Source organism: Lissotriton vulgaris, chromosome 10, assembly GCF_964263255.1.
Source record: "Lissotriton vulgaris chromosome 10, aLisVul1.2, whole genome shotgun sequence".
Classification (NCBI taxonomy): domain Eukaryota; kingdom Metazoa; phylum Chordata; class Amphibia; order Caudata; family Salamandridae; genus Lissotriton; species Lissotriton vulgaris.
Window position 1 is genome coordinate 113,864,410 of NC_141698.1, and position 24,934 is coordinate 113,889,343.

At 41.1% G+C, this 24,934-nt stretch overlaps 1 protein-coding gene across 2 annotated transcripts in view; it reads left to right on the top strand.

The window, feature by feature from the left end:
- Positions 1 to 18,754, top strand: part of PDAP1 (PDGFA associated protein 1) — a 52,763-nt gene extending 34,009 nt beyond the window's left edge. For both annotated transcript variants that reach the window (XM_086940647.1, XM_086940648.1), the window contains exons 3-6: positions 4,749 to 4,856; positions 10,167 to 10,288; positions 15,874 to 16,025; positions 17,938 to 18,754. In XM_086940647.1, coding sequence (XP_086796773.1) covers positions 4,749 to 4,856; positions 10,167 to 10,288; positions 15,874 to 16,025; positions 17,938 to 18,002 — 447 coding nt within the window. In that variant the 3' untranslated portion in view covers positions 18,003 to 18,754. The remainder of the gene's footprint in view (positions 1 to 4,748; positions 4,857 to 10,166; positions 10,289 to 15,873; positions 16,026 to 17,937) is intronic.
- Positions 18,755 to 24,934: the final 6,180 nt, after the last annotated feature.

Below are 24,934 nucleotides of genomic sequence, written 5' to 3' on the forward strand. Positions count from 1 at the left end.
TGGACTGCAGGTCAGGGCGCCCTTATTCACCGTTTCTACACTGATCTGGCCTATTTAGTCAGAGGAGCTGAAGCCCTGAAACCGCCCTCAAGTCTTGCTAGTCCCTGGAAAGGAAGAGTGATGCAACGCCAAGTCTTCAACATTTTCTCTTCCATCCACAACCGCATATGATGGTGGATCCTCCCCCTTATGCCATTTGCCGACGTCACAATATGGGATTGTAGTCCACTCTTTAACCGAGGATCAAATCTGGCCTCAAAGTAGTTACCCTTCAGTGCCGGGGCCTACTCTGGTAACATGTTGTTTTTGAGAACAAAAAATGTGAGTGTTTATAGCCCATATTTGATTTGTTTTTCTTTTGTCTAAGGCCCAGCTACCTACAAAAAAATGGTGTTATTTAATCAAAAATACAAAGCAAACCGAGCATATAAAAAGCTCAAAGACTAGCAGGCAACGCCTGGCCTTGCTTTACCAAATGCTTGGTTAAATACTTTATCAACCATCTCCAGCCACCCTCACCCACAGACCACGGACTTGCATGCTAACAAACACACTGAAAAAATGCAGCCATACTGGAATAAACACACTAATGCCTAATCGCCTTACTGATCAAAGATGTCATCAGTCTTCGATACAGTAGCTCTTTTCTGGGTTTAGTTTCCATTGTAAAAGGACTGCACTGCCATCTAATGGCGTATTCTGGTATTTCACCATCCAGCAAAATAATTCTCCAAACAGGAAAGGAGGCAATCGAATAGATTGAGCTCCTAACTTTAAAGAACACCCTAACAGTACTGTTGTAGCGAAGCATATTTCAGAACAATTTAAATAAAACCTGCTGATCTGAAATAAAATAGACAAACTTTTGAGCTAACAGACCAGGCAACCATAAAGCGAACAAAACACATACATGTCTGGGCCAAATTGTAAGAGGTGTTGGTTAACTAATCATAACTTCCTGAACTCCTTTTCCCCTGTTGGCTCAATCTTTCTGCAGCTTGAAAAACGTACAAAAGCAGCTTGATTATGGGCCCCTAAGGCACCAAGTTCTGCGTGGCTCCTCTACAGACAGAAAATAGCAGACCACTTCCACTTCGAAAATAGCTTCCAGGAAAAATGTTATCGGTTTGCTCATTCATTCCCTAATACTTTTTATTTTTTATTTTCATTGTATAGTAAGAGCCTCTAAAAGCAGCTTTTGAAATAAGGACGGTTTGCGAGATATTTCTCCCAGAGCACGCAAACAGCTTTCGCGAAATGGTAAAAAAATCTCCGCAAGCACGCGGAATTGCTTGTTACGCCCGTTCGCGATGCTTTTTTTCTGTTCGGAAGCTGTTTGCATGCTCGGGGAGAAATATCTCGCGAACACTCATGTTGAAAGCTCAAAGAAGCAAAAAAATTCAGCGGATTGCCGAATTTTGGGCAATTCCGCGGAACGCGAAATTACCCAAATTCCAAAGGCGGGACGGAATGTCCCACCCAGGCCTATTCTAAAACTGCTTCACCACGTAGTATTCTCTTCTGCCTCTTTCTTTGCGCCCTGGGGGGCTTTGCACACCACACAGTACTTTGTGTTTGCAAAACTTACTCTGAGAGAGGATGGAGAGGTGGGAACTCCCCCTGTCTCTCCTCTGCAGATGTATCTCCCCCTGCTATGCCTGTGTCAGACACCACGGCGGGAGGCACGGCTGTAGGAGAGGTGACTGTTTACCTTTTCTAGGTACCCTGGGCTGCAGTGCTAAAAACTTTGATGGCCAAGTGTTTTAATTGCTAATTAACTTATATTTAGTATGGGAAAAAAACGAAATAACATTTAACACAAATTGCACTACAGCTGTACAACATGTAAAAAAAAAAATTTGAAAACAGCAATGGGTTTCTCATAGGCAAACCCTATTAGCTTTGCCTGTACTGGTCTCAAAAGCTATAGACTGTTGCTTGGTGTAAGAAAGGGCTTGAAGTTTGATGAGCAAAGTTGAAGGGACCATTGGGAGGGGCTTCTTCAATCACTAAGAAGGACTTAAGTTTTAACAAGTTGGCATCTATTCGCTTCTTAAAATTTTTAAAAATCCAAGATTGATGATGATCTAAAAAACAAGTTACGCCTAATTTTATACTTTTTTTGTGGCCATAAACTTTCCACCGCCTCCAACTGTCGCTGGTTTAAATTCGAGAAGTAGAACAACATCGTTATATAGAAGGCATCTAGTCAATCATAAATACACCCAAATCTTTGCATGTTTCTTAGGGTAGCCTTGTAAACCTGCATTTCTTGTTGAACACACCAGTACACCCCGCGACGTCATTGAGCTAGGAAAGGCACTTGCTAGCTATATCCCTTTTGGTACCGTGGTGGCTACTCCCAATGCCAGGTTGCTCTCATGCCTCCTACTCCCTCAAAGATGCTAGAAGGAATGACTTCTGCAACCGTTCCACCTCCCAGCCCTGCACCTCCGTTAAATCTTCACCAATTGCAGGCCAGTAACTCTAATGCCTGATGTAGCATTTTTGCCATGTACTGTCGGTATAAGTATAGAATTGTATTCCAAACCTTAAATAAACTGATAGACTGATTATATGTGCACATTGTATTGCATAGGGAGATAGGATGGACCCCTGCAGAATGCAAGTTTTGATAGACTAGAGAACTGCCCTAAGACAGTTTTGTGGCCCCCTCCCCCATTGAGGATTTAGAACTTTAGTTGGGGTGAAATTATTTTCCTTTTCGAAGTATGAATACTGTATAGTCACATGATTTTCTAGAGATGTAGCTACAGTCGATAGAGGGGATTAATCTAACATTGCAAAATATCAAGATTTGGCTTTTTTAAAAGAGGCTTGATAAGCCCATGTTAAAGTTCTATGGGAACAGAGCCCAACCTCAGGAAAGAAGGAAAGATTAATTATCTTTTCTAAGGTTCGATTTAAACGGCTATCGTTTTTGTGAGAAAAATTGAAGACAATTGACCCCCGCGCCGAACCCCCCCCCCCCCCTTCACCTTGAGTTTCTGTTATTGATGGGGTTTTTGTAAATTAACTGTTAAAGTGACTTTCAAAACAGCCCATTTGGCGAGTGTAAAATTGTTAATGGTTGAGAGAGACTAGAGACTTGAAAAAATGAAAAATGGGCAATTTATCTGCTTATTGGTTTGAATCTTTGTATCTGTCTGTGGCTTTTTAAAGAATATTGCATGGTTATCGCAGAACTGGGATGGAGTGTATTGGGGTGTATCTGAGAGTCTATGTACTCTTGCTAGGTTTTATTTTTGGTAATTGCCCCATCAATGTATTATGGGAGTAGTAAATATGGCTGATGTTGGTGTGCCTTTTTAGGCTCAAGACCTCAAGAACCTAGTGGTGCACAATCTGTTAAGTTGATCCAATGGCTTTAAAAAAAAAATATGGCAGGACTGAAGTAAACCAAGAAGTGGCTTTATTTCTTTCTTTACACTGTTGCCTTTAGTACTATGCATTCTTGGGCCTTGAAATGTATGTTTTCAGTATCCGTGGGTGATTTTATTACAGATTTGCTGGATGCCACTTTCCACAGAAATGACAGGTTGGCATGCAGGTGTATCAGATTTGCATGATGTCCAAATTTGGCAAACGGCTTTGTTAGTTTCTTTTTGGGAGCTTCAGTGTTTTAATTTCCAATTTGTAATCTATGACAGTCCATATTAGTGTTGCACAATTTGTATATATGCCACTAGTAACCGGAATTAGCAAGGGATACTAGACGATACAATGCACGCAGACACTAGACGGACATTTGGACTTTGCATGTACTGCCTCTGTGAAACTTTTAAAATAGTGTGCTGGGTTCTTAACTTTTAAATGAGTGAATTCGTTTGGCGCTTATAGGAAGACCTCGTAGCTACACTCCATACACAGTTTAACTACCCAAACCTAAAGTTTAAATAGGCTTTACAGGTCTTAAGCAGTTACTTCCAAATTAAGTAAAATATGACTAGTGCATTCGTTCGTTCCTTTTTTTTTTTGTATGTTTTTTTTATGTTGTTAAAATACATAAGTCCTCAATCCACCTAGTTAGACAGGGCTGGTTTTGTGTTGTGGTTACCTAGTCACATTTGACAGTTTTCTGTACGTTTGTCGCCCTGTATGGCCTCCATATTCATGCCCATTCTCACCCCAGCCACTGCATTTTGTCAGTACTGAACTAGGTTTTCCAAGGGCCCTAAATCGTTTGGAACATGTGTGTGCATGCAATTATCATAGGCATAAAGTTGTCATTCATTTCGGTCTGTCTTCTTATAAGGTTTTGTCTGTTCCTTCAATTTAGATACTTGCAATATCACAATGTGATATCCGTTCATCACATAGTGTTTAACTGTGGTAACATGTGCCCTTACTGCCACCTCCAACCCCCTCCTTTTTTCTAACCACACACTCGGGTTTAGTAGTACCAATTTGGATTTCAGTGTTAGTGAAACCACCATCCATGTCAACTTGACTTTCCTCTTTTGTTCAGTCCGGAATGTGTCTTGATCTTTAGAATAACACTTTTTCATACTGCCACCGTGAGTATGTTGCAGTTATCGACCTAATTTCAAAAAGTGTTGCATTTATGTAACTGGTGTAGGATTAATAAGATCGGAGTTGAACTTTATAAGACAAACCTTGAGACCGGTGTGAGGACACTTTTGTGTTTGTGTCACAGAGTGCTAAAGTAAGTCTTTGGACTGGGCTGTCTAATGATGAAATGTTTCTAACATGGGCTTACTCCACAGGAAGCAGAGCTCCTTGCTGAAAATGGTGGCGAGTTAGCAGCAGGTGATCCAACAAAAGAGAAGAAAGACTCTGATGATAGCGAGGATGAAGATGACGACGATTACCAGGTAGCGGTCGCTAGTTTAAGGATAAATTAATCTTTGTGTGTTAAAAATTTTATAAGGATAAGATATCTCTCTAAATATTGCTGCTTTAGTAAGGGTTTTAACGTTCCATTTCACGTCTATCTATCCTATCTTTTCCGAACACTGTTCTAAAATGAGAAAAAAATGTTTAGCACTGATTTTAGACGAATATTAACACTGTTTTTAAGTAAGCTAGTTCTGCTGTCTCTGGGATTTCACGTATAATGTGACGAGGCTTTTATGCTGCATTTTTTTTCTTTTTTTTCAACTCATTTTAGATGTTAACCATTTTGCATGGTTTAATTTGTCAAAGCAAGAGCTTTTATAATGTTTGAAATGTTAAACCACAAGCAGGCTAATGGAGTTACCATAGATATTTTGGCGGGAGAATGCAGGTTACTTGGTATTCATAATTACCAATTTTTATTTTGTATGGTACCAAAGGTTGTAAAAACAATTGCCGACAAGCCAATATCATGGTGTGGTTCAAGCATACTCTAAGGTACATGAATCCGAGGCCTGTGAATCGTTTTTAAATAGAAGTAAGTTGCAAGTAGAGTGCCGCAGGCCAAGACCATAACTGTATGAAGTTATCTGTCCTGCATGAAGTAACTTAGGCGAAAATGATGTGGGCCAGGAAATCTGGAGTTTTATTGTGAAATTTGCGAATAACTAGGGAAGTAGTAAACGTGTTGAAAGGAGAAAAAAACAAAAAGATTTTTAGGTAATATGACGTCCAGTCTGTAGATGTGATGGCATTTATCTAATGATGAAGTCTTGCGCCTAGAGGAAAACAATATTGGATGTAGAAAATGAATAGCCAGTGTGCAAGCAGATAATTTAGTTCTTTTTTTTTTTATTTTTTTATTTTATTTAATGAGAGTTCATACCGGTAAATACATATTTCTAACTGGATACATAGATACATAGATAGAAGCATAGCATTATATCATCATGCGAAATAACAGAAAGAATAATAAACAATACAAATCAATTAACATATTAAATATCTACACGACCAGTAAATCATTCATTTATAGTTAATTTTGCTGTCCTCCAGGTAGCCACTGGGGCCCAAAGTCGCTTGCCCACATCCCTTAGCTTCGCTCCCTTTAAATCATATAATGCTTCCTCAATATTATGTGTGCCCAACATTCTGCACAACCACATTTGAAAAGATGGGGCTTCTGTATCCTTCCAGGCTGCGCTAATTAAAATCCTAAGAACTGCTACGGAAATGAAAACCAGAGCTTCGGCCTCAATACTCATATTTAATTTCGCATCACAGCCAATTATTATCAAGGTTGGGGATAGGTTAATTTTGACATCCAGAAGCCCCTCTAAAAACCGTATTATTTCAGCTTTAATAGTTTTTAATTTTTCACAGCCATAGAACATGTGTATAAGATCAGCTATACCCTTTCCACATCTGGGGCAGTTGTTATCTGTCGCTTTCCCCCAAGAGAATAATTTTTCGGGCGTATAGTATAAATTAAATAGAGTTTTGTAATGTTGGGCTCTGAGATTCGAGGAGCGCAGAAACCTCTTATCCATATCTAACGCCTTATCAAGGTCTACTTCGGGAGCTCCCAATTTTTTGGACCATGCGGTTTCAATTTTTCCAATATCGTCAATTGATGCGTCGTTAAATATTTTATATATATCTCTAATTCTATGGCCCCCTGACCTCAGATACTCAATTAGTTCGAATTTTCTAAGCAAAGTGATACGTGGCCTGATTGATTTAATTCTATTTACAATCTGTATGTATTTGAACTCTTGATAACCTTGTAGTGAATAGTTTTGTGTAATTTCTTCAAGTGTTCTGCACTGATCTCTGATCATTATTTGCCCCAACTCCACAATACCATGACTCTCCCAATGGCGCCACGTTCCATCCCTACTAAGATTTGGAAAGAGTGTTGAATTCCAAAGTGGTGTACGATGATGGATAGTAGGTATATCTAGAACTTTTTTAACCGTTTTCCATATATACCATAGACCTTCAAGCGTCTTGTATCCTAATTCCTTGTAATAGCTCCTCTGAGTTCTCCTTAATAAAAGCCCTACGGCTTCACTTCCCACCAGTAGCTCAAAAATTGATGGTATCTCCGCCTGCCTGAGGGTTGGGCCCCCTGGATGGAATAGAATAGCCATGTCTGTGAGGAGACATGCAAGATGATAGCTCTTAATATCTGGCAGTCCCAACCCACCTCTATCTTGTGGTAATGACATATATCTATTTGACCGCCTTATTTTTCCATATTGCCATAAGAATTTCATAAAAGTGGCCTCAATCTTCTTAATAATTTTCTCGTCAATTTTAAATGGGATTGATCTTAATTTGTAAAGCACCTTAGGAAACATTGTCATTTTTATAACGTTTGCCCTCCCAATCAGTGATAGCTGTAGTGAATCCATTCTTTTTAGATCTGTTTCCATAGATTTGATAAGAGGGGTATAATTATCGTCAATTGTTTTACCTGGTTCTGCATTTATAGTTATACCCAGGTAAACTACAGATCCTACATATCTTCCGTCCACCTTGGCTATTTTTTTAGAACATAATATCTGTGTTTTATCCACATTTAGTCGGTAGCCCGACACGTCTCCAAACTGGCCAGTTATGCTAACTACCTCCCTCATAGCTAGCTCTGGATCTTTTGTAATGACTGCTAAATCATCCGCGTAAGCGAGAAGTTTAGTATGAAACCCATTTGATACTACTGGTTTAATAAGCGCGCTGTTCATTAATTGTGTGATTAGCGGGTCTATGTAGAGCGCAAACAAGATAGGAGAGCATGGGCAGCCCTGTCTCGTACCCCTTGTGATATTGATCCTATCTGATCTTTCCCCCATTGATTGAATTCTTGCAGTAGGTGATGAATACATAGCCTGAATGGCTTGACAAAATCTAGGGCCAAATCCCCTTGCCTCCATAACCTTCCATAGGAAACTCCATCTGACTCGATCAAATGCCTTTTCTGCATCGAGGAGGATCATTGCGACCTCCTCCCCCCTAGCAGCACCGATGTCAAATAAGGTGATAGCTCTCCTAATATGGTTTGTGGTTCCTCTTCCTGGGATAAACCCATGCTGCCAGCGGGAAACCAAGGACGCAATGATCCTTCCCATGCGCGTGGCCATGATTTTGGCATATAGCTTGTTATCACTATTAATCAATGATATTGGTCTGTAGGAGCCCGGGTTGGTCTTTGGTTTCCCTTTTTTATGAAAGATTACTATATTAGTTTCTTGCCAGGACTCCGGTATTATTCCGGTATTCATAACACCATTGAATAGATCTAAGAGCATTGGTGTTGTTTCCTCCCTTAGACTTTTATATAGTTCTACCGGTATAGCATCTGGGCCTGCCGCCTTTCCGCTTGCAAGATCTTGCAGAGCTTCCAATACCTCAGACATTGTAATATCTTGTTCCAGTGATTCGATCTGGCCTGATTTTAACTTACTACCCATGTCTAACCAGCTTATATTTGGGGGCTCTCCAGCTACTTCTTCCTGATATAATTCTTGATAAAATTTCCTAAACCCCTCCAAAATTTCACCAGGTTTATCATATATTTGGCCCTGATATTCACTTTGTGTCACGATGTTCTTACTTGCCACCTGCCTGATTCGCAGGGCAAGTTCTCTACCTGCTTGCTCACCAGTTTCATAAAGGCGTGATCTCTGTTACTTGGTATTCATAATTACCAATTTTTATTTTGTATGGTACCAAAGGTTGTAAAAACAATTGCCGACAAGCCAATATCACGGTGTGGTTCAAGCGTACTCTAAGGTACATGAATCCGAGGCCTGTGAATCGTTTTTAAATAGAAGTAAGTTACAAGTAGAGTGCCGCAGGCCAAGACCATAACTGTATGAAGTTATCTGTCCTGCATGAAGTAACTTAGGCGAAAATGATGTGGGCCAGGAAATCTGGAGTTTTATTGTGAAATTTGCGAATAACTAGGGAAGTAGTAAACGTGTTGAAAGGAGAAAAAAACAAAAAGATTTTTAGGTAATATGACGTCCAGTCTGTAGATGTGATGGCATTTATCTAATGATGAAGTCTTGCGCCTAGAGGAAAACAATATTGGATGTAGAAAATGAATAGCCAGTGTGCAAGCAGATAATTTAGTTCAGCAGCAAGATAGGTTCTTAGTGTTTTGTGCATGGGCCCAAAATTTGGTGCAGTCTAAGTTTTGAATGGCTTTCTAGCACATTTGCTGGGCATAATACGATTTGGTGAATTGTAATTTCCGATGGGCCGACTTTCTTCTTCCAGTATGGCACTCTGGCCAGGACTTTACCTCACCCGCATTTAGTTGTCCAGATGCAAATAAGGGAATGTTTCAGCTGTTGCACCTCTTATTCTGCAGCACTGCATGCAGTCTCGAAAGAGTGAATGTTGCAAATGGTGGGTGGTAATGAGTTTAGTTAAGGAATACCTCCCGAGCATCAAGAAGAGAAACGTCTTGGTTAGAAAGGCTGTTCAGCAGCTCGTTCATATATTTTTGTTAACATTATGTATTCCGTGTCAAGGCATACTGCCCTGGGAGGCTGCTGTGCTCTAGCTCAGCGGTTCTCATTGTGACTCCTCGCTTTCAGAAACTGAGGGGTGGCTCTTTCTACACCGTGAAAGCAGCTAATCTGTGGAATAACCTGCCAGATTATTTTAGACCGATTCCTGAAAAAGTGAGATTCAAAAAGGAGCTGAAATCATTCTTACTCAGACTCTAAGGGGGGGGGGGGGGGGGGGGGGGGGGGGGGGGTGACCAGATTTAAAAAATGAAAAACCGGGATGGCCATAGACCTAGAAATAGGACTATGACCAGGGCTGGATCTTGGTCACTGAAAGGCTTTGCAGTTTTTTTTGTGTATGGATCTGTGTGTGTATATATATATATTATATCCTAAATATTTTTAGTAAAGTCCTTCTATGACCATGATCCGCCCGACCAAAACATAGTCCTAATTCTGTGTCGCTGGCAATCCCTGGTTTAGGCTGACACTTATTCACCCCTTATTACATCCTGCAGTGCTGTCTGATTGGGGGCACTCTCTTGAGTCGCTGTGCGCTTTAGAAAGGCTTCATTCATTCAAGGAACTTGCTCTGCACAGACTGCTGAATTGGTTGTACTATGATATTTCTGCTAGGCCCATGTAAGGGTAATATGCATTATACGCCTGAAAATTGGTTTATAATAAACAAACCGTAATGTTTGTTTATCGATGGACATTAAGCTCAGCATGGTTTTACTAATAATATTTCATGTTTTCCTTCCTCAGCAAAAACGCAAAGGAGTGGAAGGGTTGATAGACATAGAAAATCCCAATCGAGCAGCTCAAACCACCAAAAAGGTTACTCAGCTGGATCTGGAAGGTCCAAAGGAGCTATCTAGGAGAGAGAGGTTACTGTTCAAATTCTTTAAGTCTCATGCTTATGTGGACATTTATTCCCTGTTTGAACTACTTTACTTGTGGTTTTAAAGTGTTTGGGTCATTTGTAATCTCATGTCACCAGGATTAATCATTTTCTTCTCTAGCACATTTTTATGAACCTTCTATCTTCTTTACAGTCTGGCCAAAAACTCTTCCCTTGATGCGATAATCTACACACGACCACCCCCCCCCCTCCCCCTCCGCCCCCCACACAATCCCCATTGGAGGCCTTCTACTCCCTAGTGGAGGCGCTATCAGAAAGTGAACTGAAATAACAATTCCTCAGCATAAATAATTAGGCAAAGGCAGCATTCCTTAAAATGAACCTTTCAGTTGGGCCTTTGTGACAATTGTCAATCAGTCTCAGACTGATGGCTTGAAGTTGATAAAAATCAATAAATCACATTGTTGCGAGTTTAAATTCATGAGGAAGGAGTATCAACTATAATTTGAAGTAGAAAAGCAACATTTCCCAGTGATGCACCTCCCACCCGAGAGAGCTTTACGAAGATTCAGGTGTCGACATACTATCCACATAGTAGTTAATTTTTTTTTTTTAAGTCCCATGTAGCTTTGTGAATATTCATTTTCAATTCTCCACCCCACAGCAGAACCAACAATGGCATAATCCTTGATCGAAAACATTATCTTTTTTGGTTTTGCTGTACTACATGTAACGTTCCAAAATCTTACTTCATTTTCTCAAGGTAATGACCACTACCAACTAGACCATATTTTGACTACTATATTGAGCAATTAACTATGAGAAAAACAATTGGGCAGTATTGCACATGCATCACAAACAAAATCCAGACCTCCCAGTGCCTAATAAGGAGCCCTGGTTTGTACCTTCTAGATGGCCCTTTTGGTGGGAATCATTGTATAATCGGGGTTACGGGGCAAGTGTTACTTCACTTGAATGGCTTGGGAGAATAATATGCAAGATTTACTACCAGGTCCGCAACACATTTAGCAGTTTCAGTTAACCTAGCGTACTGCGAGGGAGAAAAAAAGAATAAACGGATTCATTATTTTTCTTTGTGAAGTTTATTTTACTGGCCTGCCTTGATGCTGGTCACAACTCAACTCACACATAAGCTCTTCTCCGCATCCAAGGCTAAAATAAATCATGACCTCTTATTTACAGAACAAATGCTATTGGCCTCCATTCCCCAAAGCATGCAGAGCTCTGATCGAGGGTGAATCATCTTCGGGATGGCTGCAGTGTAATGGAACCACAGGACAGCGGAAATGTGCACCTAGCACCAGATGAGCACTGGCACACTACAATTGCCTGCATGTGTCAGCGCAGGGCCACTTAAAGAGCACTGGGATCTCCCCGAATGGCTCTGCCACTCTGTCCCATGCCCTCCTTTGGGACCAAAAGGCTGTTAAAAATGTGTGCTGCGAAGAATCTTCTAGTGCCTGCCACAGAACACCAGACATTCTATCACGCAAGCACTCATTACTAACAAGCATGACTTTACCAGTCTATCCAAAACGCCACTTCAAGACTCCTACTCCACTGCCCACGCCTAACCCATATTTCACCCCACCTATGCTCAGCCTTCCACTCCCTCTCAAACATCCCCCGTTAACAAGAACAAAACCGGATGTACTTCGTTCCTTCTCATACAACCCACAAGAACATAGAACTGCTGCCCACAACACATCGGAGCCTCCTCCTCACTTCTTGAGTTCTGCAAGAAGCTGAAGACCCCACTCTTCGAAATACTCTTAAGGGACACTCACATGACACCTGCTCAAGTCCCTCACAGGTGAATAGTGCATTATACAAATAGACATAACATGACCATACTCATCAGTATCTCTGTATCAGTTAACCTTTTTTCAATATAACTGTATTATTGTATATGTCCCAGTATCTCCTTAAACGTCCATGGTTCAGTCACCCCTTACATGTAGTGTGTTCATGTGTCAAAGACCATGTGATCACATAGAGGACCCAATATTAATGGCCATCCCAATGGTATTGCACGCATGTCAATATCCCTCTGCCAATGAAGTTTACCCGTGCTGTAGTCACAAAAGTTTGTGTTCCCTTTTCGATGGCGCACTTCCAGTTTCTCAGTGTGAAAGTCTTAATGCCTATGTGCCAGTTTTTCCTAGCTATGAAGTAGTGTCCCATGTTTCCATGTATGAGATCATTGTTGTCTTCCAGTCTTACTGTCGTGGTGTCAGTGTTCCAGTGTTTTTTATTGTACCAACTTCACTTTTATTATGTCTTAGTCCCCTTCCTAGTGTCCATGTAACAGATTTGGTTTGCTTTTGTTGTCATGTTGCATATATTTATAGTGCAGCCCATTGGGATTATGCAACAGTGAGGGGTTGACAAAACTGTGCGGCACACTTTGCACCACAGTCTATGTATAACAGTATATGTTATATTGTAGTTTTAACAATAAATAATAGTCTGTCCAAGGATGCAGCTCGTTTGTGCCTCTAACACCTCAGTCAGAGGCTGATAAGGGACCTCTTAACCATTGCAAAGAGGCCAGTCACTGGGGGACCCACACACAAGTTTTTGTCTATTAGCTTGTGAGACTGTAGATACACATGTTCTTCATACACCAGCCATCTATGATTGATCCTCAACGTGTCTCGTTTTTTGTTTTTTTTTCAACGTTGTTTTTGTGTCATAAGACCTGCATGATTACACTCTTAGCAACAATGCACCAGGACAAAGACAGCACCTTTAATCCTTTTCTTCTGCCTTCCGGTTCGGATATTAGAGTGCCAGCTCCTGTATCGAGAACTATTCTTTGCTGGTACAAAGGTATCCGCCTTTTAGGACTTTCACCCCAGTGACTAGGAAATGATAGCAAACCCCTTAGGTGCCAGCTACAGAGACTATCTTTTCGAGAACTAATCAGCTTTGAAGAGCCGGGTATTATGTAATTATGAGCACTGCTATACCACATATCCATGATAGTATTGTATGTGCCCAGGGCTGCTATCTCTGCCCTACACAGGGTCCCTATTAAGACTGAGCCTACCAAGTCGATCCCCACACATTAAGAAATCAACCGCATCTCATTGGTCAGATTGTAGAATCAAAGGCCTGCTACCTCTCTTGTCAGTGAAAGATGGAGTTACTCTACCTACTTCGTTAAATTGATTTTAAACATTGACACTCCACAGTAGAGCTTACGTTTTGATGAAATGCAGACGGGGAAAATATCAGGTAGTGAGTTTAAATTGGGTGGAGATCAATCTAATTATTTTCATGAGCATTTACCCAGCTTCTCTGCTCTGGCAGTTCCATAGTAAGGTAAACTGGAGGGGAGAGTGACATCCTGCTCGTTATCTCTTTCTATACATTACAGCTTTGCTTTTACCTGCAGATACATCTCTTAATTGCTTGTCACTGGGGTTCCTTTATCTATTTGACTGCCAAATAGCTCACACGTTTCTGTAAAAGGATTTGTGCCTTAGTGCTGGTCTTTCCTGGCAAGCTTAATTTGAACAGGTTGGTCCCATCTGTACCCAATTGCCAAGTCTTTTAGAAATTTAGTCACTGGTCTGAATTTTTGTTGCTCGATTGGTGAGAGGACTTGATACAATTGTTCCTCTGCACAGTTAAAAGAAATGTTTCCTTCTCTCACACAATCGGTTATGAGTTCCTTCTCCTCAAAGAAGTGTAGTTGTGACCAGATGTCCGGTTGAACCCTCTTTTTCTCCAGTGCTTGTTCTGTGGACTCAGTCAATTCGGATAAGTGCTCCCTTTGCATATAATCTTTACGCCTTTTCCCTCTGCTCCTACTGGTACCCCCTTATTCCAACATTATTTTGCTTTAAACAATTTTTTAGGTCTCATTGCGCCTCCTAAAATATTGTTTTCTTCCAACATCAATATTTTGGTTCTGTATTCCTCTGGTTCCTGTAAACAGTTGGAAACCACTGAAAACCTATTGCCAGTTATGAAAACTGCATCTTTTCGTCTGCCTTTTTATTCACAATTCTATTATAATCCCCAGTTATAGGTCTGGTTTAGAAGCAGCTTAATCTGTTTATTTTTATTATCTAAGGAAAACAATTCATACATAAAAAATACATAGAAGGAATTTTAGGTCAGCTCTCTTCATTCACTGATTTGTTCTCATGTCATTTACATTTTGTTTCCGTGCCCCACAGGATGATGTAGTGGGTCAGTGTGCTTCAGCGATTGGCTGAATTGCTCTGTGAGCGACTGCTTTTTGCCTGATCAGTGCACACATCGCCTAAAAAGAAGTGCACTTCAGTGCCAAAGCTGGTAGGCAAATTATTTATACTACCCTACCAGTGTTTTTATTTCTATATTGTATACTATAATTTCTTTTGTCATCCATGTGTTTTAACAGTATGTTCAGTTCAAAACCTATAGTGTCCTTTTCTTTGCCCCTATAAGAATCTAATTTTCCTATGATGTGCTGAAAAATTAAAAAGGGTTTTGTATCTGTCCTAAGCACACCAGCCTGCTTGTTAACCCATGCTTTTTTTAAAATAAAATCATTTTTGTTGGGTACTAAAAAAATGAGTCTATTGCTAATGTATAGCTGCCACATTGAGAGAGTGCCACATTTATTTAGTTTTGGCATACGTTATAAAAATTATTTAAAAAAATAAGCATTGCACCAGTTTCCCACTTGTCTTTAGTGTTCCATACTTCTCCTTGACAGCCGGCAACGCATATCTCGGTTGAAGACCTATTTTGCTACTCTTCTGCAAAACAGACCCGCCTTTACCTGCTAGTTCAATGTGATCTTCAGATACCCGTGCTTGAGTGGTGCCATAAAGGAATTGAAAAACAAATTCAAATAGTTGTTAGTTTGCGTTTTGAAAGAGCAGGGAACTATTTATTGCATTAGGGTTGAAGCTTCCTCTGAGATTGAAATCCTTCACCTACTAAGAGTGCATTACGTCTTGTTTCACATATTCTGTGTGCTAGGTTGTAGCATGCTGGCTTAAATGTTTACAGTTACGTGGTAAATAAAAGAAAAAGTAATTTGTGATCTTGTGATGTGTACGTGTTTATTGTGTTTCAAAGTATACCAATGCGTGGCTGTTTCATGTAGTGCTTAACTATTCATTTATATAGTGAAATTGAAAAATGTAATACTGGTGACATGTTTGAAGGAAGCTTTAACTGCCTTGTGGTGTTCTGTGTATCATTTTGCCACAAAATATGTTTTCTGTTTTCCACTCATGAAAAGTTTGTAGATGATGAGGGTGGGAATGAGATTTTAATTTTTGTTTTTGTTTTTAGGATGAATGTTTTACTCTATTGGGCATGCAATGGAAAATGTGGATGCATGTGGTGTAGATCTGAGCTTGGTTTAGATTATACATGTTTGCAAAATGAAACTTTAAACAATTGTGGGATAAAACCTACCCTGTCCTGTGACACACTTGTTTAAATCGTACTAGAGGGTCTTAAATTGCTAGGGCGGCTTTCCAAATGCTAAGTATGGCTGAGAGCCCCCAGATTGATTTTGTAGAATGAGCGGAGGTTGCAAGCCTACAGATACATTACACTTTGTGTTTTATTTAACAGAGAAGAAATTGAAAAACAGAAAGCCAAAGAGAGGTATATGAAAATGCACCTCGCTGGAAAGACAGACCAGGCAAAGGCAGATCTGGCTCGGTTAGCCATTATACGGAAACAAAGGGAAGATGCTGCCAAAAAGAAAGATGATGAAAAGAAAGGTATGGTGGGGACGTTTCTGTATTCATCAGGTGCACATATACAGCTGGCCTCTTCGGTAATACTTTGTCGTCTTGCTAATTCCACTCACCTAAGTGAGTTAATTTAATTATGAGACCTGATATGGTTTTATTAAACTGTCACATGCCGCAATGCCCCAGCTTGAATACGCTTGGTTATTTTCTTTACCCAACTGATTTTCATCTGTATGCCTGTTTTGAATTTTGTCCTTTTAAAGGTTTGTTTGCGTTCAACCTTCAGAGAAGGGGCTTAAGTTTAATACTTTATCCAAATTAGAAACCCGGTTTCAAAATAAGATGGGAGTGCTTCATACTGCCCCTCGGGTATGCCATGATGGGTTGTTACTATTCTACTATGGAATTAAAATTTTTGTTTCAGTGCTGTCAAATTAAATTACTTTGTCACCATCTGTCCATTCGCTTCGAGTAACAGCAGAGATCACTCGCTTTCATTAAGGTCTTATGGACATCGTTCCATACCATCGTCTTTATTGCTGTGCCAGGGTGATATCCTACGCCTTTTTGGCTGCTTATATAAATCCATTAAAACAATCCATGATTAGAAATTACTAACATTTGTTGGATAAAAATGTTTTTGCCATGCACAGAATATTCTCCAAAACTACTTGAAGCTACATTCTGCTTTTCTTGGGGCTTCTGATACTTGGAAAGAGAAATTTAATTTAGAGTGGTTTGGGCAGTGCTAATATGCAGATAATTGTTTACATTGATGCCCTCTGCTTTTCACATATTTTCCACAATCGACCACAAAACCAGTACGGATTGTTGCAAAATCCAATGTAGCCGAGCATATCGCTCAATAATTCCAACTAATCCCTCAACCTGTCACTGGTTGACTTATACGTCTAGTCATACATTGTCAGTCTAATAAATACATGAGGCCAAATTCGCATGCCCTTAATCACAGTGATGATTGGTGTACATCAGCCTTGCAACTACAGCAGTACTAAACCGTGCGGACTACCTGCATGGTGTGGAAGGACCTGAAGGGGAGTGAGTGTAAGAGCATGGCTACTGCAGCATTCACACCCCAATCCATGAATAGCTATAGTGCATCTGCACGTTTAGCTGTTCATGGGCTCCCTTCTCCTTGGGTGAAAAGATCAGTTCTACTGATGGGAGCTCATGGTTGAGGACAAGTCTGAAGTGAGCATCCTCTAATGCCTTCACCACTCCTACATTGATTATTGTCGAGGAAGTTTGTGTGGTTATTCTACAGGGCATGAGCGAATCTGTAGGGGATTTGCTGTGCATGCCTTGTATCAATTGACACGCCTTTCTGCCTTGCTTTTACCCCTGGCCATCACTGCTGTGGACCAGAAAGTGGAATACCGGGCTGAGAAGTTTGCATATGTATGGATGAGCGGCTTGCTAGCAGACAAACTCTCCCTGCCTACTGACTGGCTCTCTTAACCGTAGTTCCTACATTTCACTAAAGTCACTTGTGCAATGTAAGTTACGCACATAGTAATGAATTTTCTGATTTGGGCAGCCTATTTGATCCTGCCATTTTGAATCTGACTCTTTGAACCAAACATTATTGAACACCAGTGCTCTTAAATAACTATTTTATAGTTCAAGAAATAATCAGATACAGGTCCCTTTAATTGGTCTACATGGCTGTTTTTAGTCTTATCTCAGTTTTTTTATCAGCTTGGTATTCCTTTTCGTCTGACTTTATTAAACTTGTCGCATTTTTTATTTTCTGGAATGTGCTGATATTGTTGCTCCAGATGCAGTATATTCGGCTAATATATTTAAAGAGAACACTTGTAATCCAAGATTTTAATCCATATTTGTCAAAATTATGCAGGTATGCTTCACTCTACCATTTATGTTGTCCTTTCTAAATCCTCTCTTCTCGACTCCACAGCAAAAGACAAAGAAGGAGCAGCCCCGACTGGCAGAGGAATACAGTCCCTATCACTAAATGACTAACCCACGCCTGGGAGGAGGAATTGCCAAGGAACTGTGCCTGATGCCTGCCAGGAAATCGTACCGTCATGGGTACCATGGAGGCGCCACTCAAGGGCATTGCAGCATCATTATCTAAGCTAAAAGAGACACTGCCGTGTGTTCCTCTTCTGTAACTGGCGCGGGATCCTTTCTCTGACTCCACTCTGGCCATTTGGTGCATCAAAAAAGAGACTGAATGCAAATTTGACCTGTAACTCTAGGGAAGGATCGCTGTGTTCTCGGTTTTTAGGATTAAAGCAAAACGGTGGGTGGGAAGGAATAAAGTTGGAGATTAGGTTGCAATATTGTTTTTGTATTGATTTTTCTTTTTGAGGTGGGAGTGGGTTTAAAGCCTGAAGTTTCACATTAATTCAGAATGGATGTAGGATCTTTTACTGAGAAGTTGGATTAAGCAAGGATTTTCATTGTGGAGGTTTAGGATTTTTGCAGGCTGCCCCCTTAAAATTGAGAGAGTGAAGTTTCACTGTAACCTAGTGTAAAGGGTTTCTTCATTTATCTCTCTGAAATACAAGCAGTCCTAATTCCATCCTCCTTTTAATATTCATTTTTTTGGGGGGGGCAAACTGGTTTCGTTTTTTTGAGTGTCCGTTTTAAGCCCACCTTTCCCGCAGCCTTCTAGGGGAAATATTTACTGTAAAATACCCATGTTTAACAATTCACGACACAAACACAACTTGTATATTGGCTGAATAAATTTAAATTATAAAGAACAAGCATGTACAATGACTTCAATGAATGCATTTGTAGTTTGAAAATGTTTCCGTCGCATGGGTTTCTCTTACAGGGATATTTGTCCAACTTCTCCATTGTCTCCCATTTAAAGATTGTATCACACAGTGAAAACATTTCAGTTGTATTTTGCATGTTTATCTTTCACACCACCTACTCTTGTTACACTGAAAGGCACTGCATCGAAGACTGGACTAGAGTCACGTCCAAGGTCTCCACCGCATGACACCAAAACACTTCCCACATGGGATCCTAATCTGCCTGCCATGCACACCCGAAGTGTACTGAGCGTCCAATCAGAAAATGCACTTTGACGTTCCACAACAGGTTATGAAGGGTTTTACAATTGCTACAATACATGTAATCCAAAAGATTTTCGTTGGAAAAAAAATATACACAACATCTGTAATTAGTTAAAATAGACATCAAAAAGGAACCAACGGTCAGCCGTCTTTGTCAAAGCCCTCTTGCCAGTGATAAACTGATCGGTAAGGACTGTGCTGCAGACGCCTTTGATCCTTAGAATTGTAAACACCAGCCCTTAAAGCATATCTATGACTGCCTTAGGTTGTCGTGTTGTTCTCCTACATGCACTTTAAGAAGCAATCCGGATTAGTAATAGGAATTTTGCCACTCCTGTATGAGGAACGTGAAAAATGTGGTTGTGAAAGTTAGAACATGAGTGTCTCCCTAAGGATACTATAACTAAGCTTGGGTGGCAAAAACCGCTCGGCCAGCGGAGTTTGCGAAATTTTGCCAACTCTGCGATCCATTGGAAACGTGGAGTTCAGGCAAAAATTCGGACTCCGCGGCGTAGCGGAGTTCGCCCCTGCGCCACGTCCAAACGGGAAATAAATGATTATGTACTTGTTCTGGTGTCTCCGGGCTGCCCTCCTCCTCGCCCTGATCTCCCATCTTGGGGGGGACTGTGCATGTACACGCATGCGCAGTCCTCGCAAGCCGTACAACGTAGGGGTTTGCAACCGGCAAGGAGAAAACCACACAGAGGAGGGCAGCCCGCAGACGCCAGAGCAGGTCAAGTGATTATTCCCCCTTTTTTTTTTCTCGGGTGGAGCGGAGCGGTGTTCCAAAGAGCTTTTTTTTCAACTCCGTGGGACTCAGTTAACCATGGGCAGAGTGCCACTACGCTATCACCAGATGTAAGAGAGCTTTTTAGGCCGGCTCATTTGCTGGTTTCTCGAAATACAGGATCATACATACAAGCTTTCTTGAAACTATATCAATCTATCTGAGCCTAAAATGGCCACTTGATTGTCAGAAGGAGCTAGCTTTATATCATTAGCTTGGCTGAACCACTGCCAAATCCAACTTAGTAGTTTCCCTGTTGCCAGTCTCGTTATGTAGCAGCTCTGTTGGTAGTGAATGACTAATCTTTTGCAGGTTTTTCACACCTACCCAGTAGTAGCGTGAACATAACTTATAACTCCAGGTTCATGTTTTATTTCTGAATTACTGCCATTAACATGTTACTCATTAGATCTCATATCAATTCATGTTACATAGTAGCCCACAGACTACGTAACCTAATATTCCTTATTTTTAGAATTTAAGAAAAAAATACAACCTGAATTCACTGTAATGGTCTGATAAGCTACATAGAACCGAGAAAACCAAGGTCATATAAGTTTCCTTTCCCAATAGTCTGCTCTTACTGATGGTATTCAGGATGTGTTATTGTATTACTGTACGTCACACCTATATTACACACTCATTGGGGCATTAAAGTGTTGAATATCACATACCCGCCCGGGAGGAGGGGGCCGAGGTCGTTTTTGCAGCCTTCACTGTTTTCTTGATTACATTCTTGTGGGTTTGATATAGGTTCATGGGTGGGAGGTGGGCTGATTTAATTTTGTTGTTGTTTTTTCTTTCATTATATTTCGACAAGTCCATTTATATGCAAGGATTGAATCCAATGAAATGAAATGGCTATCTACGCACTAGTTACCTCCTTTATTTGCTGGGTTACCCATTTATTCTTTCATACAGTCGAAGAGAGACTTCTTGATAAACAGTTAATTTATTGTCGTGCCCTGAAACGGTTACCTAGTTGTGGCCTACTGTGTAGTATCGGACCAGATGAATGACCTTGAGATCATCTCCCTCAACACTTGTGGTCTTAATCAAAGGAGAAATGTCCTTTATTGTTGTTATTGGTCTTGTAAAATACCTAGAATGGTGATGGGAAAACTGTCCTTAAGATAAACAATTGGATCAAGAAAGCATATGCTTCTCAGCAGCCAAAAAACCAAAATTGAGTAATTACTTTAAATGCTACAAACTCGCAGTAATTTCATCTGAATCGGATCAGAGAGGTTGTTAGTTGACCACAAGATTAGTAAACAATTGAACACATGTTGTCAATATTTAAACACTAACTGCAGGCATGCCATATTTGTGGGCGACACTTAATCACTACTGGGGCCAGAAGTTTATTAATGATTGATTTCAATATTTATATATGTATGTAAATGGTAACTATAAGAACAAATGTAGCGTAAAAGGAAATTAAGTGCTGCAAAGGTTCAAAGTCAAGCATGCTGTCAACGACTATGACTGAGGAGGATGGGCTACTAGAATGCACTCTGTTTGCAAATTCAGACTGTACAAATCTCATAAACAAATGAATGATCCCTATTCGACCCGCACTCTTAAATATCCATGAGGAATATTGAATGCAGTAGTGAGGAAATTCACATTCTACTCTAACCCCCACACCCGCTTTTCCAGAACTCCATCTTATTCGATGGCCCCTCATTATAATCCAGTTTCTGAACTTAAATTTGAACCCTTAGTAATATCTCACTAGGCATTCATCTCCTTGAACTATTGCCTCTGTGAGTCGCAGCCGTCGCAAACTTATGGAGAATGCATGAAGGGTTAAATGACTAGTCCACTGCCGACCTCAATACAATTTCCAGCTACCTTTTCCTGGCCGAAAATGAGAATCCATGCTCTTCCGCCCCAAAACTTTGATTTGCTACAGGCTTGGCATTAGGGAAAAAAAGATTATGAAAATTAAGGATAACAAAATTTGCCATATTGTTTGATATTTTGTTCTAGGACCATCGGCGTTGGCTTGTACCTGGGTAACAAACCAAAAAGAAAAGCAGTCGTGAGAAATTTAAATCCACCAAAATGTTGGCTACTTTTATTAGAAAAACAAGAAAACAGCCGCATCTTTAAAGGGTGAATATTATACTAGATGTAACAATGTACATTAAGTGAAATGGTTTCAATCGTACATCTCTTTACAGCCCAAATACGCTCTCCTTATTAACCTTAATATGTCCTAAGGCAGGGAGATGAGCAAGATCTATCTCAATAGACTGATTAAAAGTGGAGAAATAAAGTAAGTCACTCTAAAAATAGGGAAAGCTTCAGGACAGGTCTCAGTTTAATGGTCTTTAAATCTGGTAAAAATGTGCTTATTGACAACTCTCAAACCTATTCAAATGTTTTTACATCGGGAGGTTAGAAGAGTGACAACAAAGACAAACCGTGTGGTCGTATGGAGGAAAAAGAATGCCTATTTGACTTAGACGTTGCAAGTTTTTTTTATGAAGTTCTTTTGAGTCACAAGGTGCGCTGTGACTCCTCCCTTAGGGAATGTGCATAGATGCTGACTCTATTTTTAAATAGTTATTCTCTGCCATCTGGTTCGGACATGTACTGAGGAGGTTCCGGACTCAGCGTTTTATCATCTGTTTTTCGGGCTCCTGCAGTCGAAATGTTGATCCTGGTTGTCCGCTTTCATGATTGACTTCCAGTATTTGTTAGGACATTAGGACGTAGACCTTCGAGTCTTGGGCCGTCATGGTGCAAGCGCCCCGCTGGGGCTTAGTCATCGTCCTATCAGTTGACTCCAGAGAGTGAGGGGTATGAAGGTTGATGGAACGGACACCCTTTAAAAAGCGCCCTTGCTGTCACTCACAATACCCATGGGCCAACACCCATGAGGACATGGGATCCTCTTCCCAAATCACAGGGCTTACTGAGTGCACGTTTTGCTTAGCGTTTCGCTGCAAAACGACCCTCCGACGATGAAAGGATCGCCACCTATCACACCTCACCATGCAGCAACATTCTACAGACCATGCCTGACTTCATTGGTGAGCTGAATCCCCTTGTGGCCAAGGAGGAGAACATAGAGTCGCTGCACATTATACCAGTCTGCAAACAATGCTATCTGAAGAGTCTGACCTCGAGGAACTCTGTGAGGAGTCCCGCTCCACTTCTTCCACAGGTCCCGGGATCAAATCGATGTCTAGGATTGTGTGTATGGACCAGACAAATCCATCCAAACAAGCACGCATTTAGGTGGAGCATCGCTCCTTTGGGGTCTCGGGAATCCAGCCCATCACACAAGACTGTTCCACATTCGATGCCTCCACAGCCTCTGACAAAACCAAACTGCCATTGAGGCTGAAAGACCCCACTGTGCCGACGCATGCTTTGCATTAGAAGAAAGCCTCAACCTCCAAGCTTGCTTTAAAACCACAGGCGACCACAAAAGCCCTGTAGGCTTCAAAACCACCTGCTTTGAAACCACAACCAGCCACTGATTACAGGGATCCTTCAAGGCCGATTCTAGAGAGACTGCTGGAAGAACTGGATGAAAGGCAACGCCGCCAAAATATATATTCACAAAGGGTCAAGATGTGTTCTTGAGACCCTTACACAGTGATCTGCAAACCTTTTTGCTCTGAGTCCCCCTTAAGTAAAATGTTTTGAAATGCCCCCAACTCCTCTGAGATCATTTTCGGGGATGCTTTTTTGTAGCTCCTAATTAATAATAAATGGAAAAGAGCAAGTACATCAAACAAAAGGAGATATTGACCGACAAACCCTACTTCCCATGATCTGGGTGATTTGAGCTCCTCACACTCCTCATCTCCCAGTGCAACTGCACCTGTGACAGCGGCATCACTGAGTAGCCGTATCCCCTGCCACTTTGGCCCCCTTCCCACACCAGGCCTGGCCATCACTCAAGTTTCGAAACAGACTTGAAATTATCTCACACAAGTTGCCTGCAAGGGTGCCCTCAGCCTAATGCTAGCAAGGAAAATGAGGATCTATGCCTCTTTTGTAAAGTAACTGTGAAGCAGTAGACTACTCACCCTCCTGGACCCCAGTGCCAATGCACCTGCTTCAATAATGAGAACTACTATCCTGTGAAGCAGGCAGTCTACCCTGCCGCTTGTTAAAAAAAAAAATGGGTCTCCATCTTTCCCCATCCCCACTGTGCCATTTCTCTGAGGCCTAAGCTAAGGTGTCTCCTCTGTTTCAATTGTGGCCTCTCTTCTGCCATTGGTCCGAGGCCCATGGCAACATTGGCACAGTATGGGCGTACTGGACCCTGGTACAAGGAAAGTAAAACAACCATAATTGGGGTTTAGTTGGAACTTCACACCCTTGGGCTCCAGTTCCACTGCACGTGTAGCACCATTGAAATGTATTTCACTGACCACTCCACTAGGCCATCGCTCCAAAGCCTGAGGCCCAAAACAGGCGGTCTGCCCCTTTGTGTTATAAAACGGGGGAAAGCCCCAAATCACAGCCCACTGTTGGTTGTGAACTGTTCCCAGCACAGCAAGTGACCTGGCCCACAATTCCAGCCAGGAATATGGCTCCCCACCCCCTTTTATGTTGACAACAACCATAATTGGGGTGTAGTGTGCCATCACATTACACCAGCGCTACTGAACTTGCTTGCTGCACTAATGGTAATGCTGGTCAATTTAAATAAATGTGCCTAAATATCCTGCCACCTTCCTAAGGACATCTCAAAGGAAGCAGTCTCTGTCCGTTTGTAAATGAAACCAGCATTTGCAATGCAATAAGTCTCGCGTTCACGAGAGTTTAAGCTGTTCGCATTGTAAATGACTATGCCTTTTATTTATTGTTTTGATAATTAACACATAAAAGTAATTGTCATTTACAATGTCAATAGCTCAAACTCTTGTAAATGCGAGACCTATTTGATTTCAAAGACGCAGCTGCTCTTGTCCCCGGTTGTTTGGAAAGTAAAAGCTTGCATGGCGTGCTGAATGTTGCAGGAAAGCATGTTACGCCTGCAGTAGGAGAAACTCATTAAAGAAAATAGTGCTTACAGATGAAATAAGACCTACCGTGTAACAGAA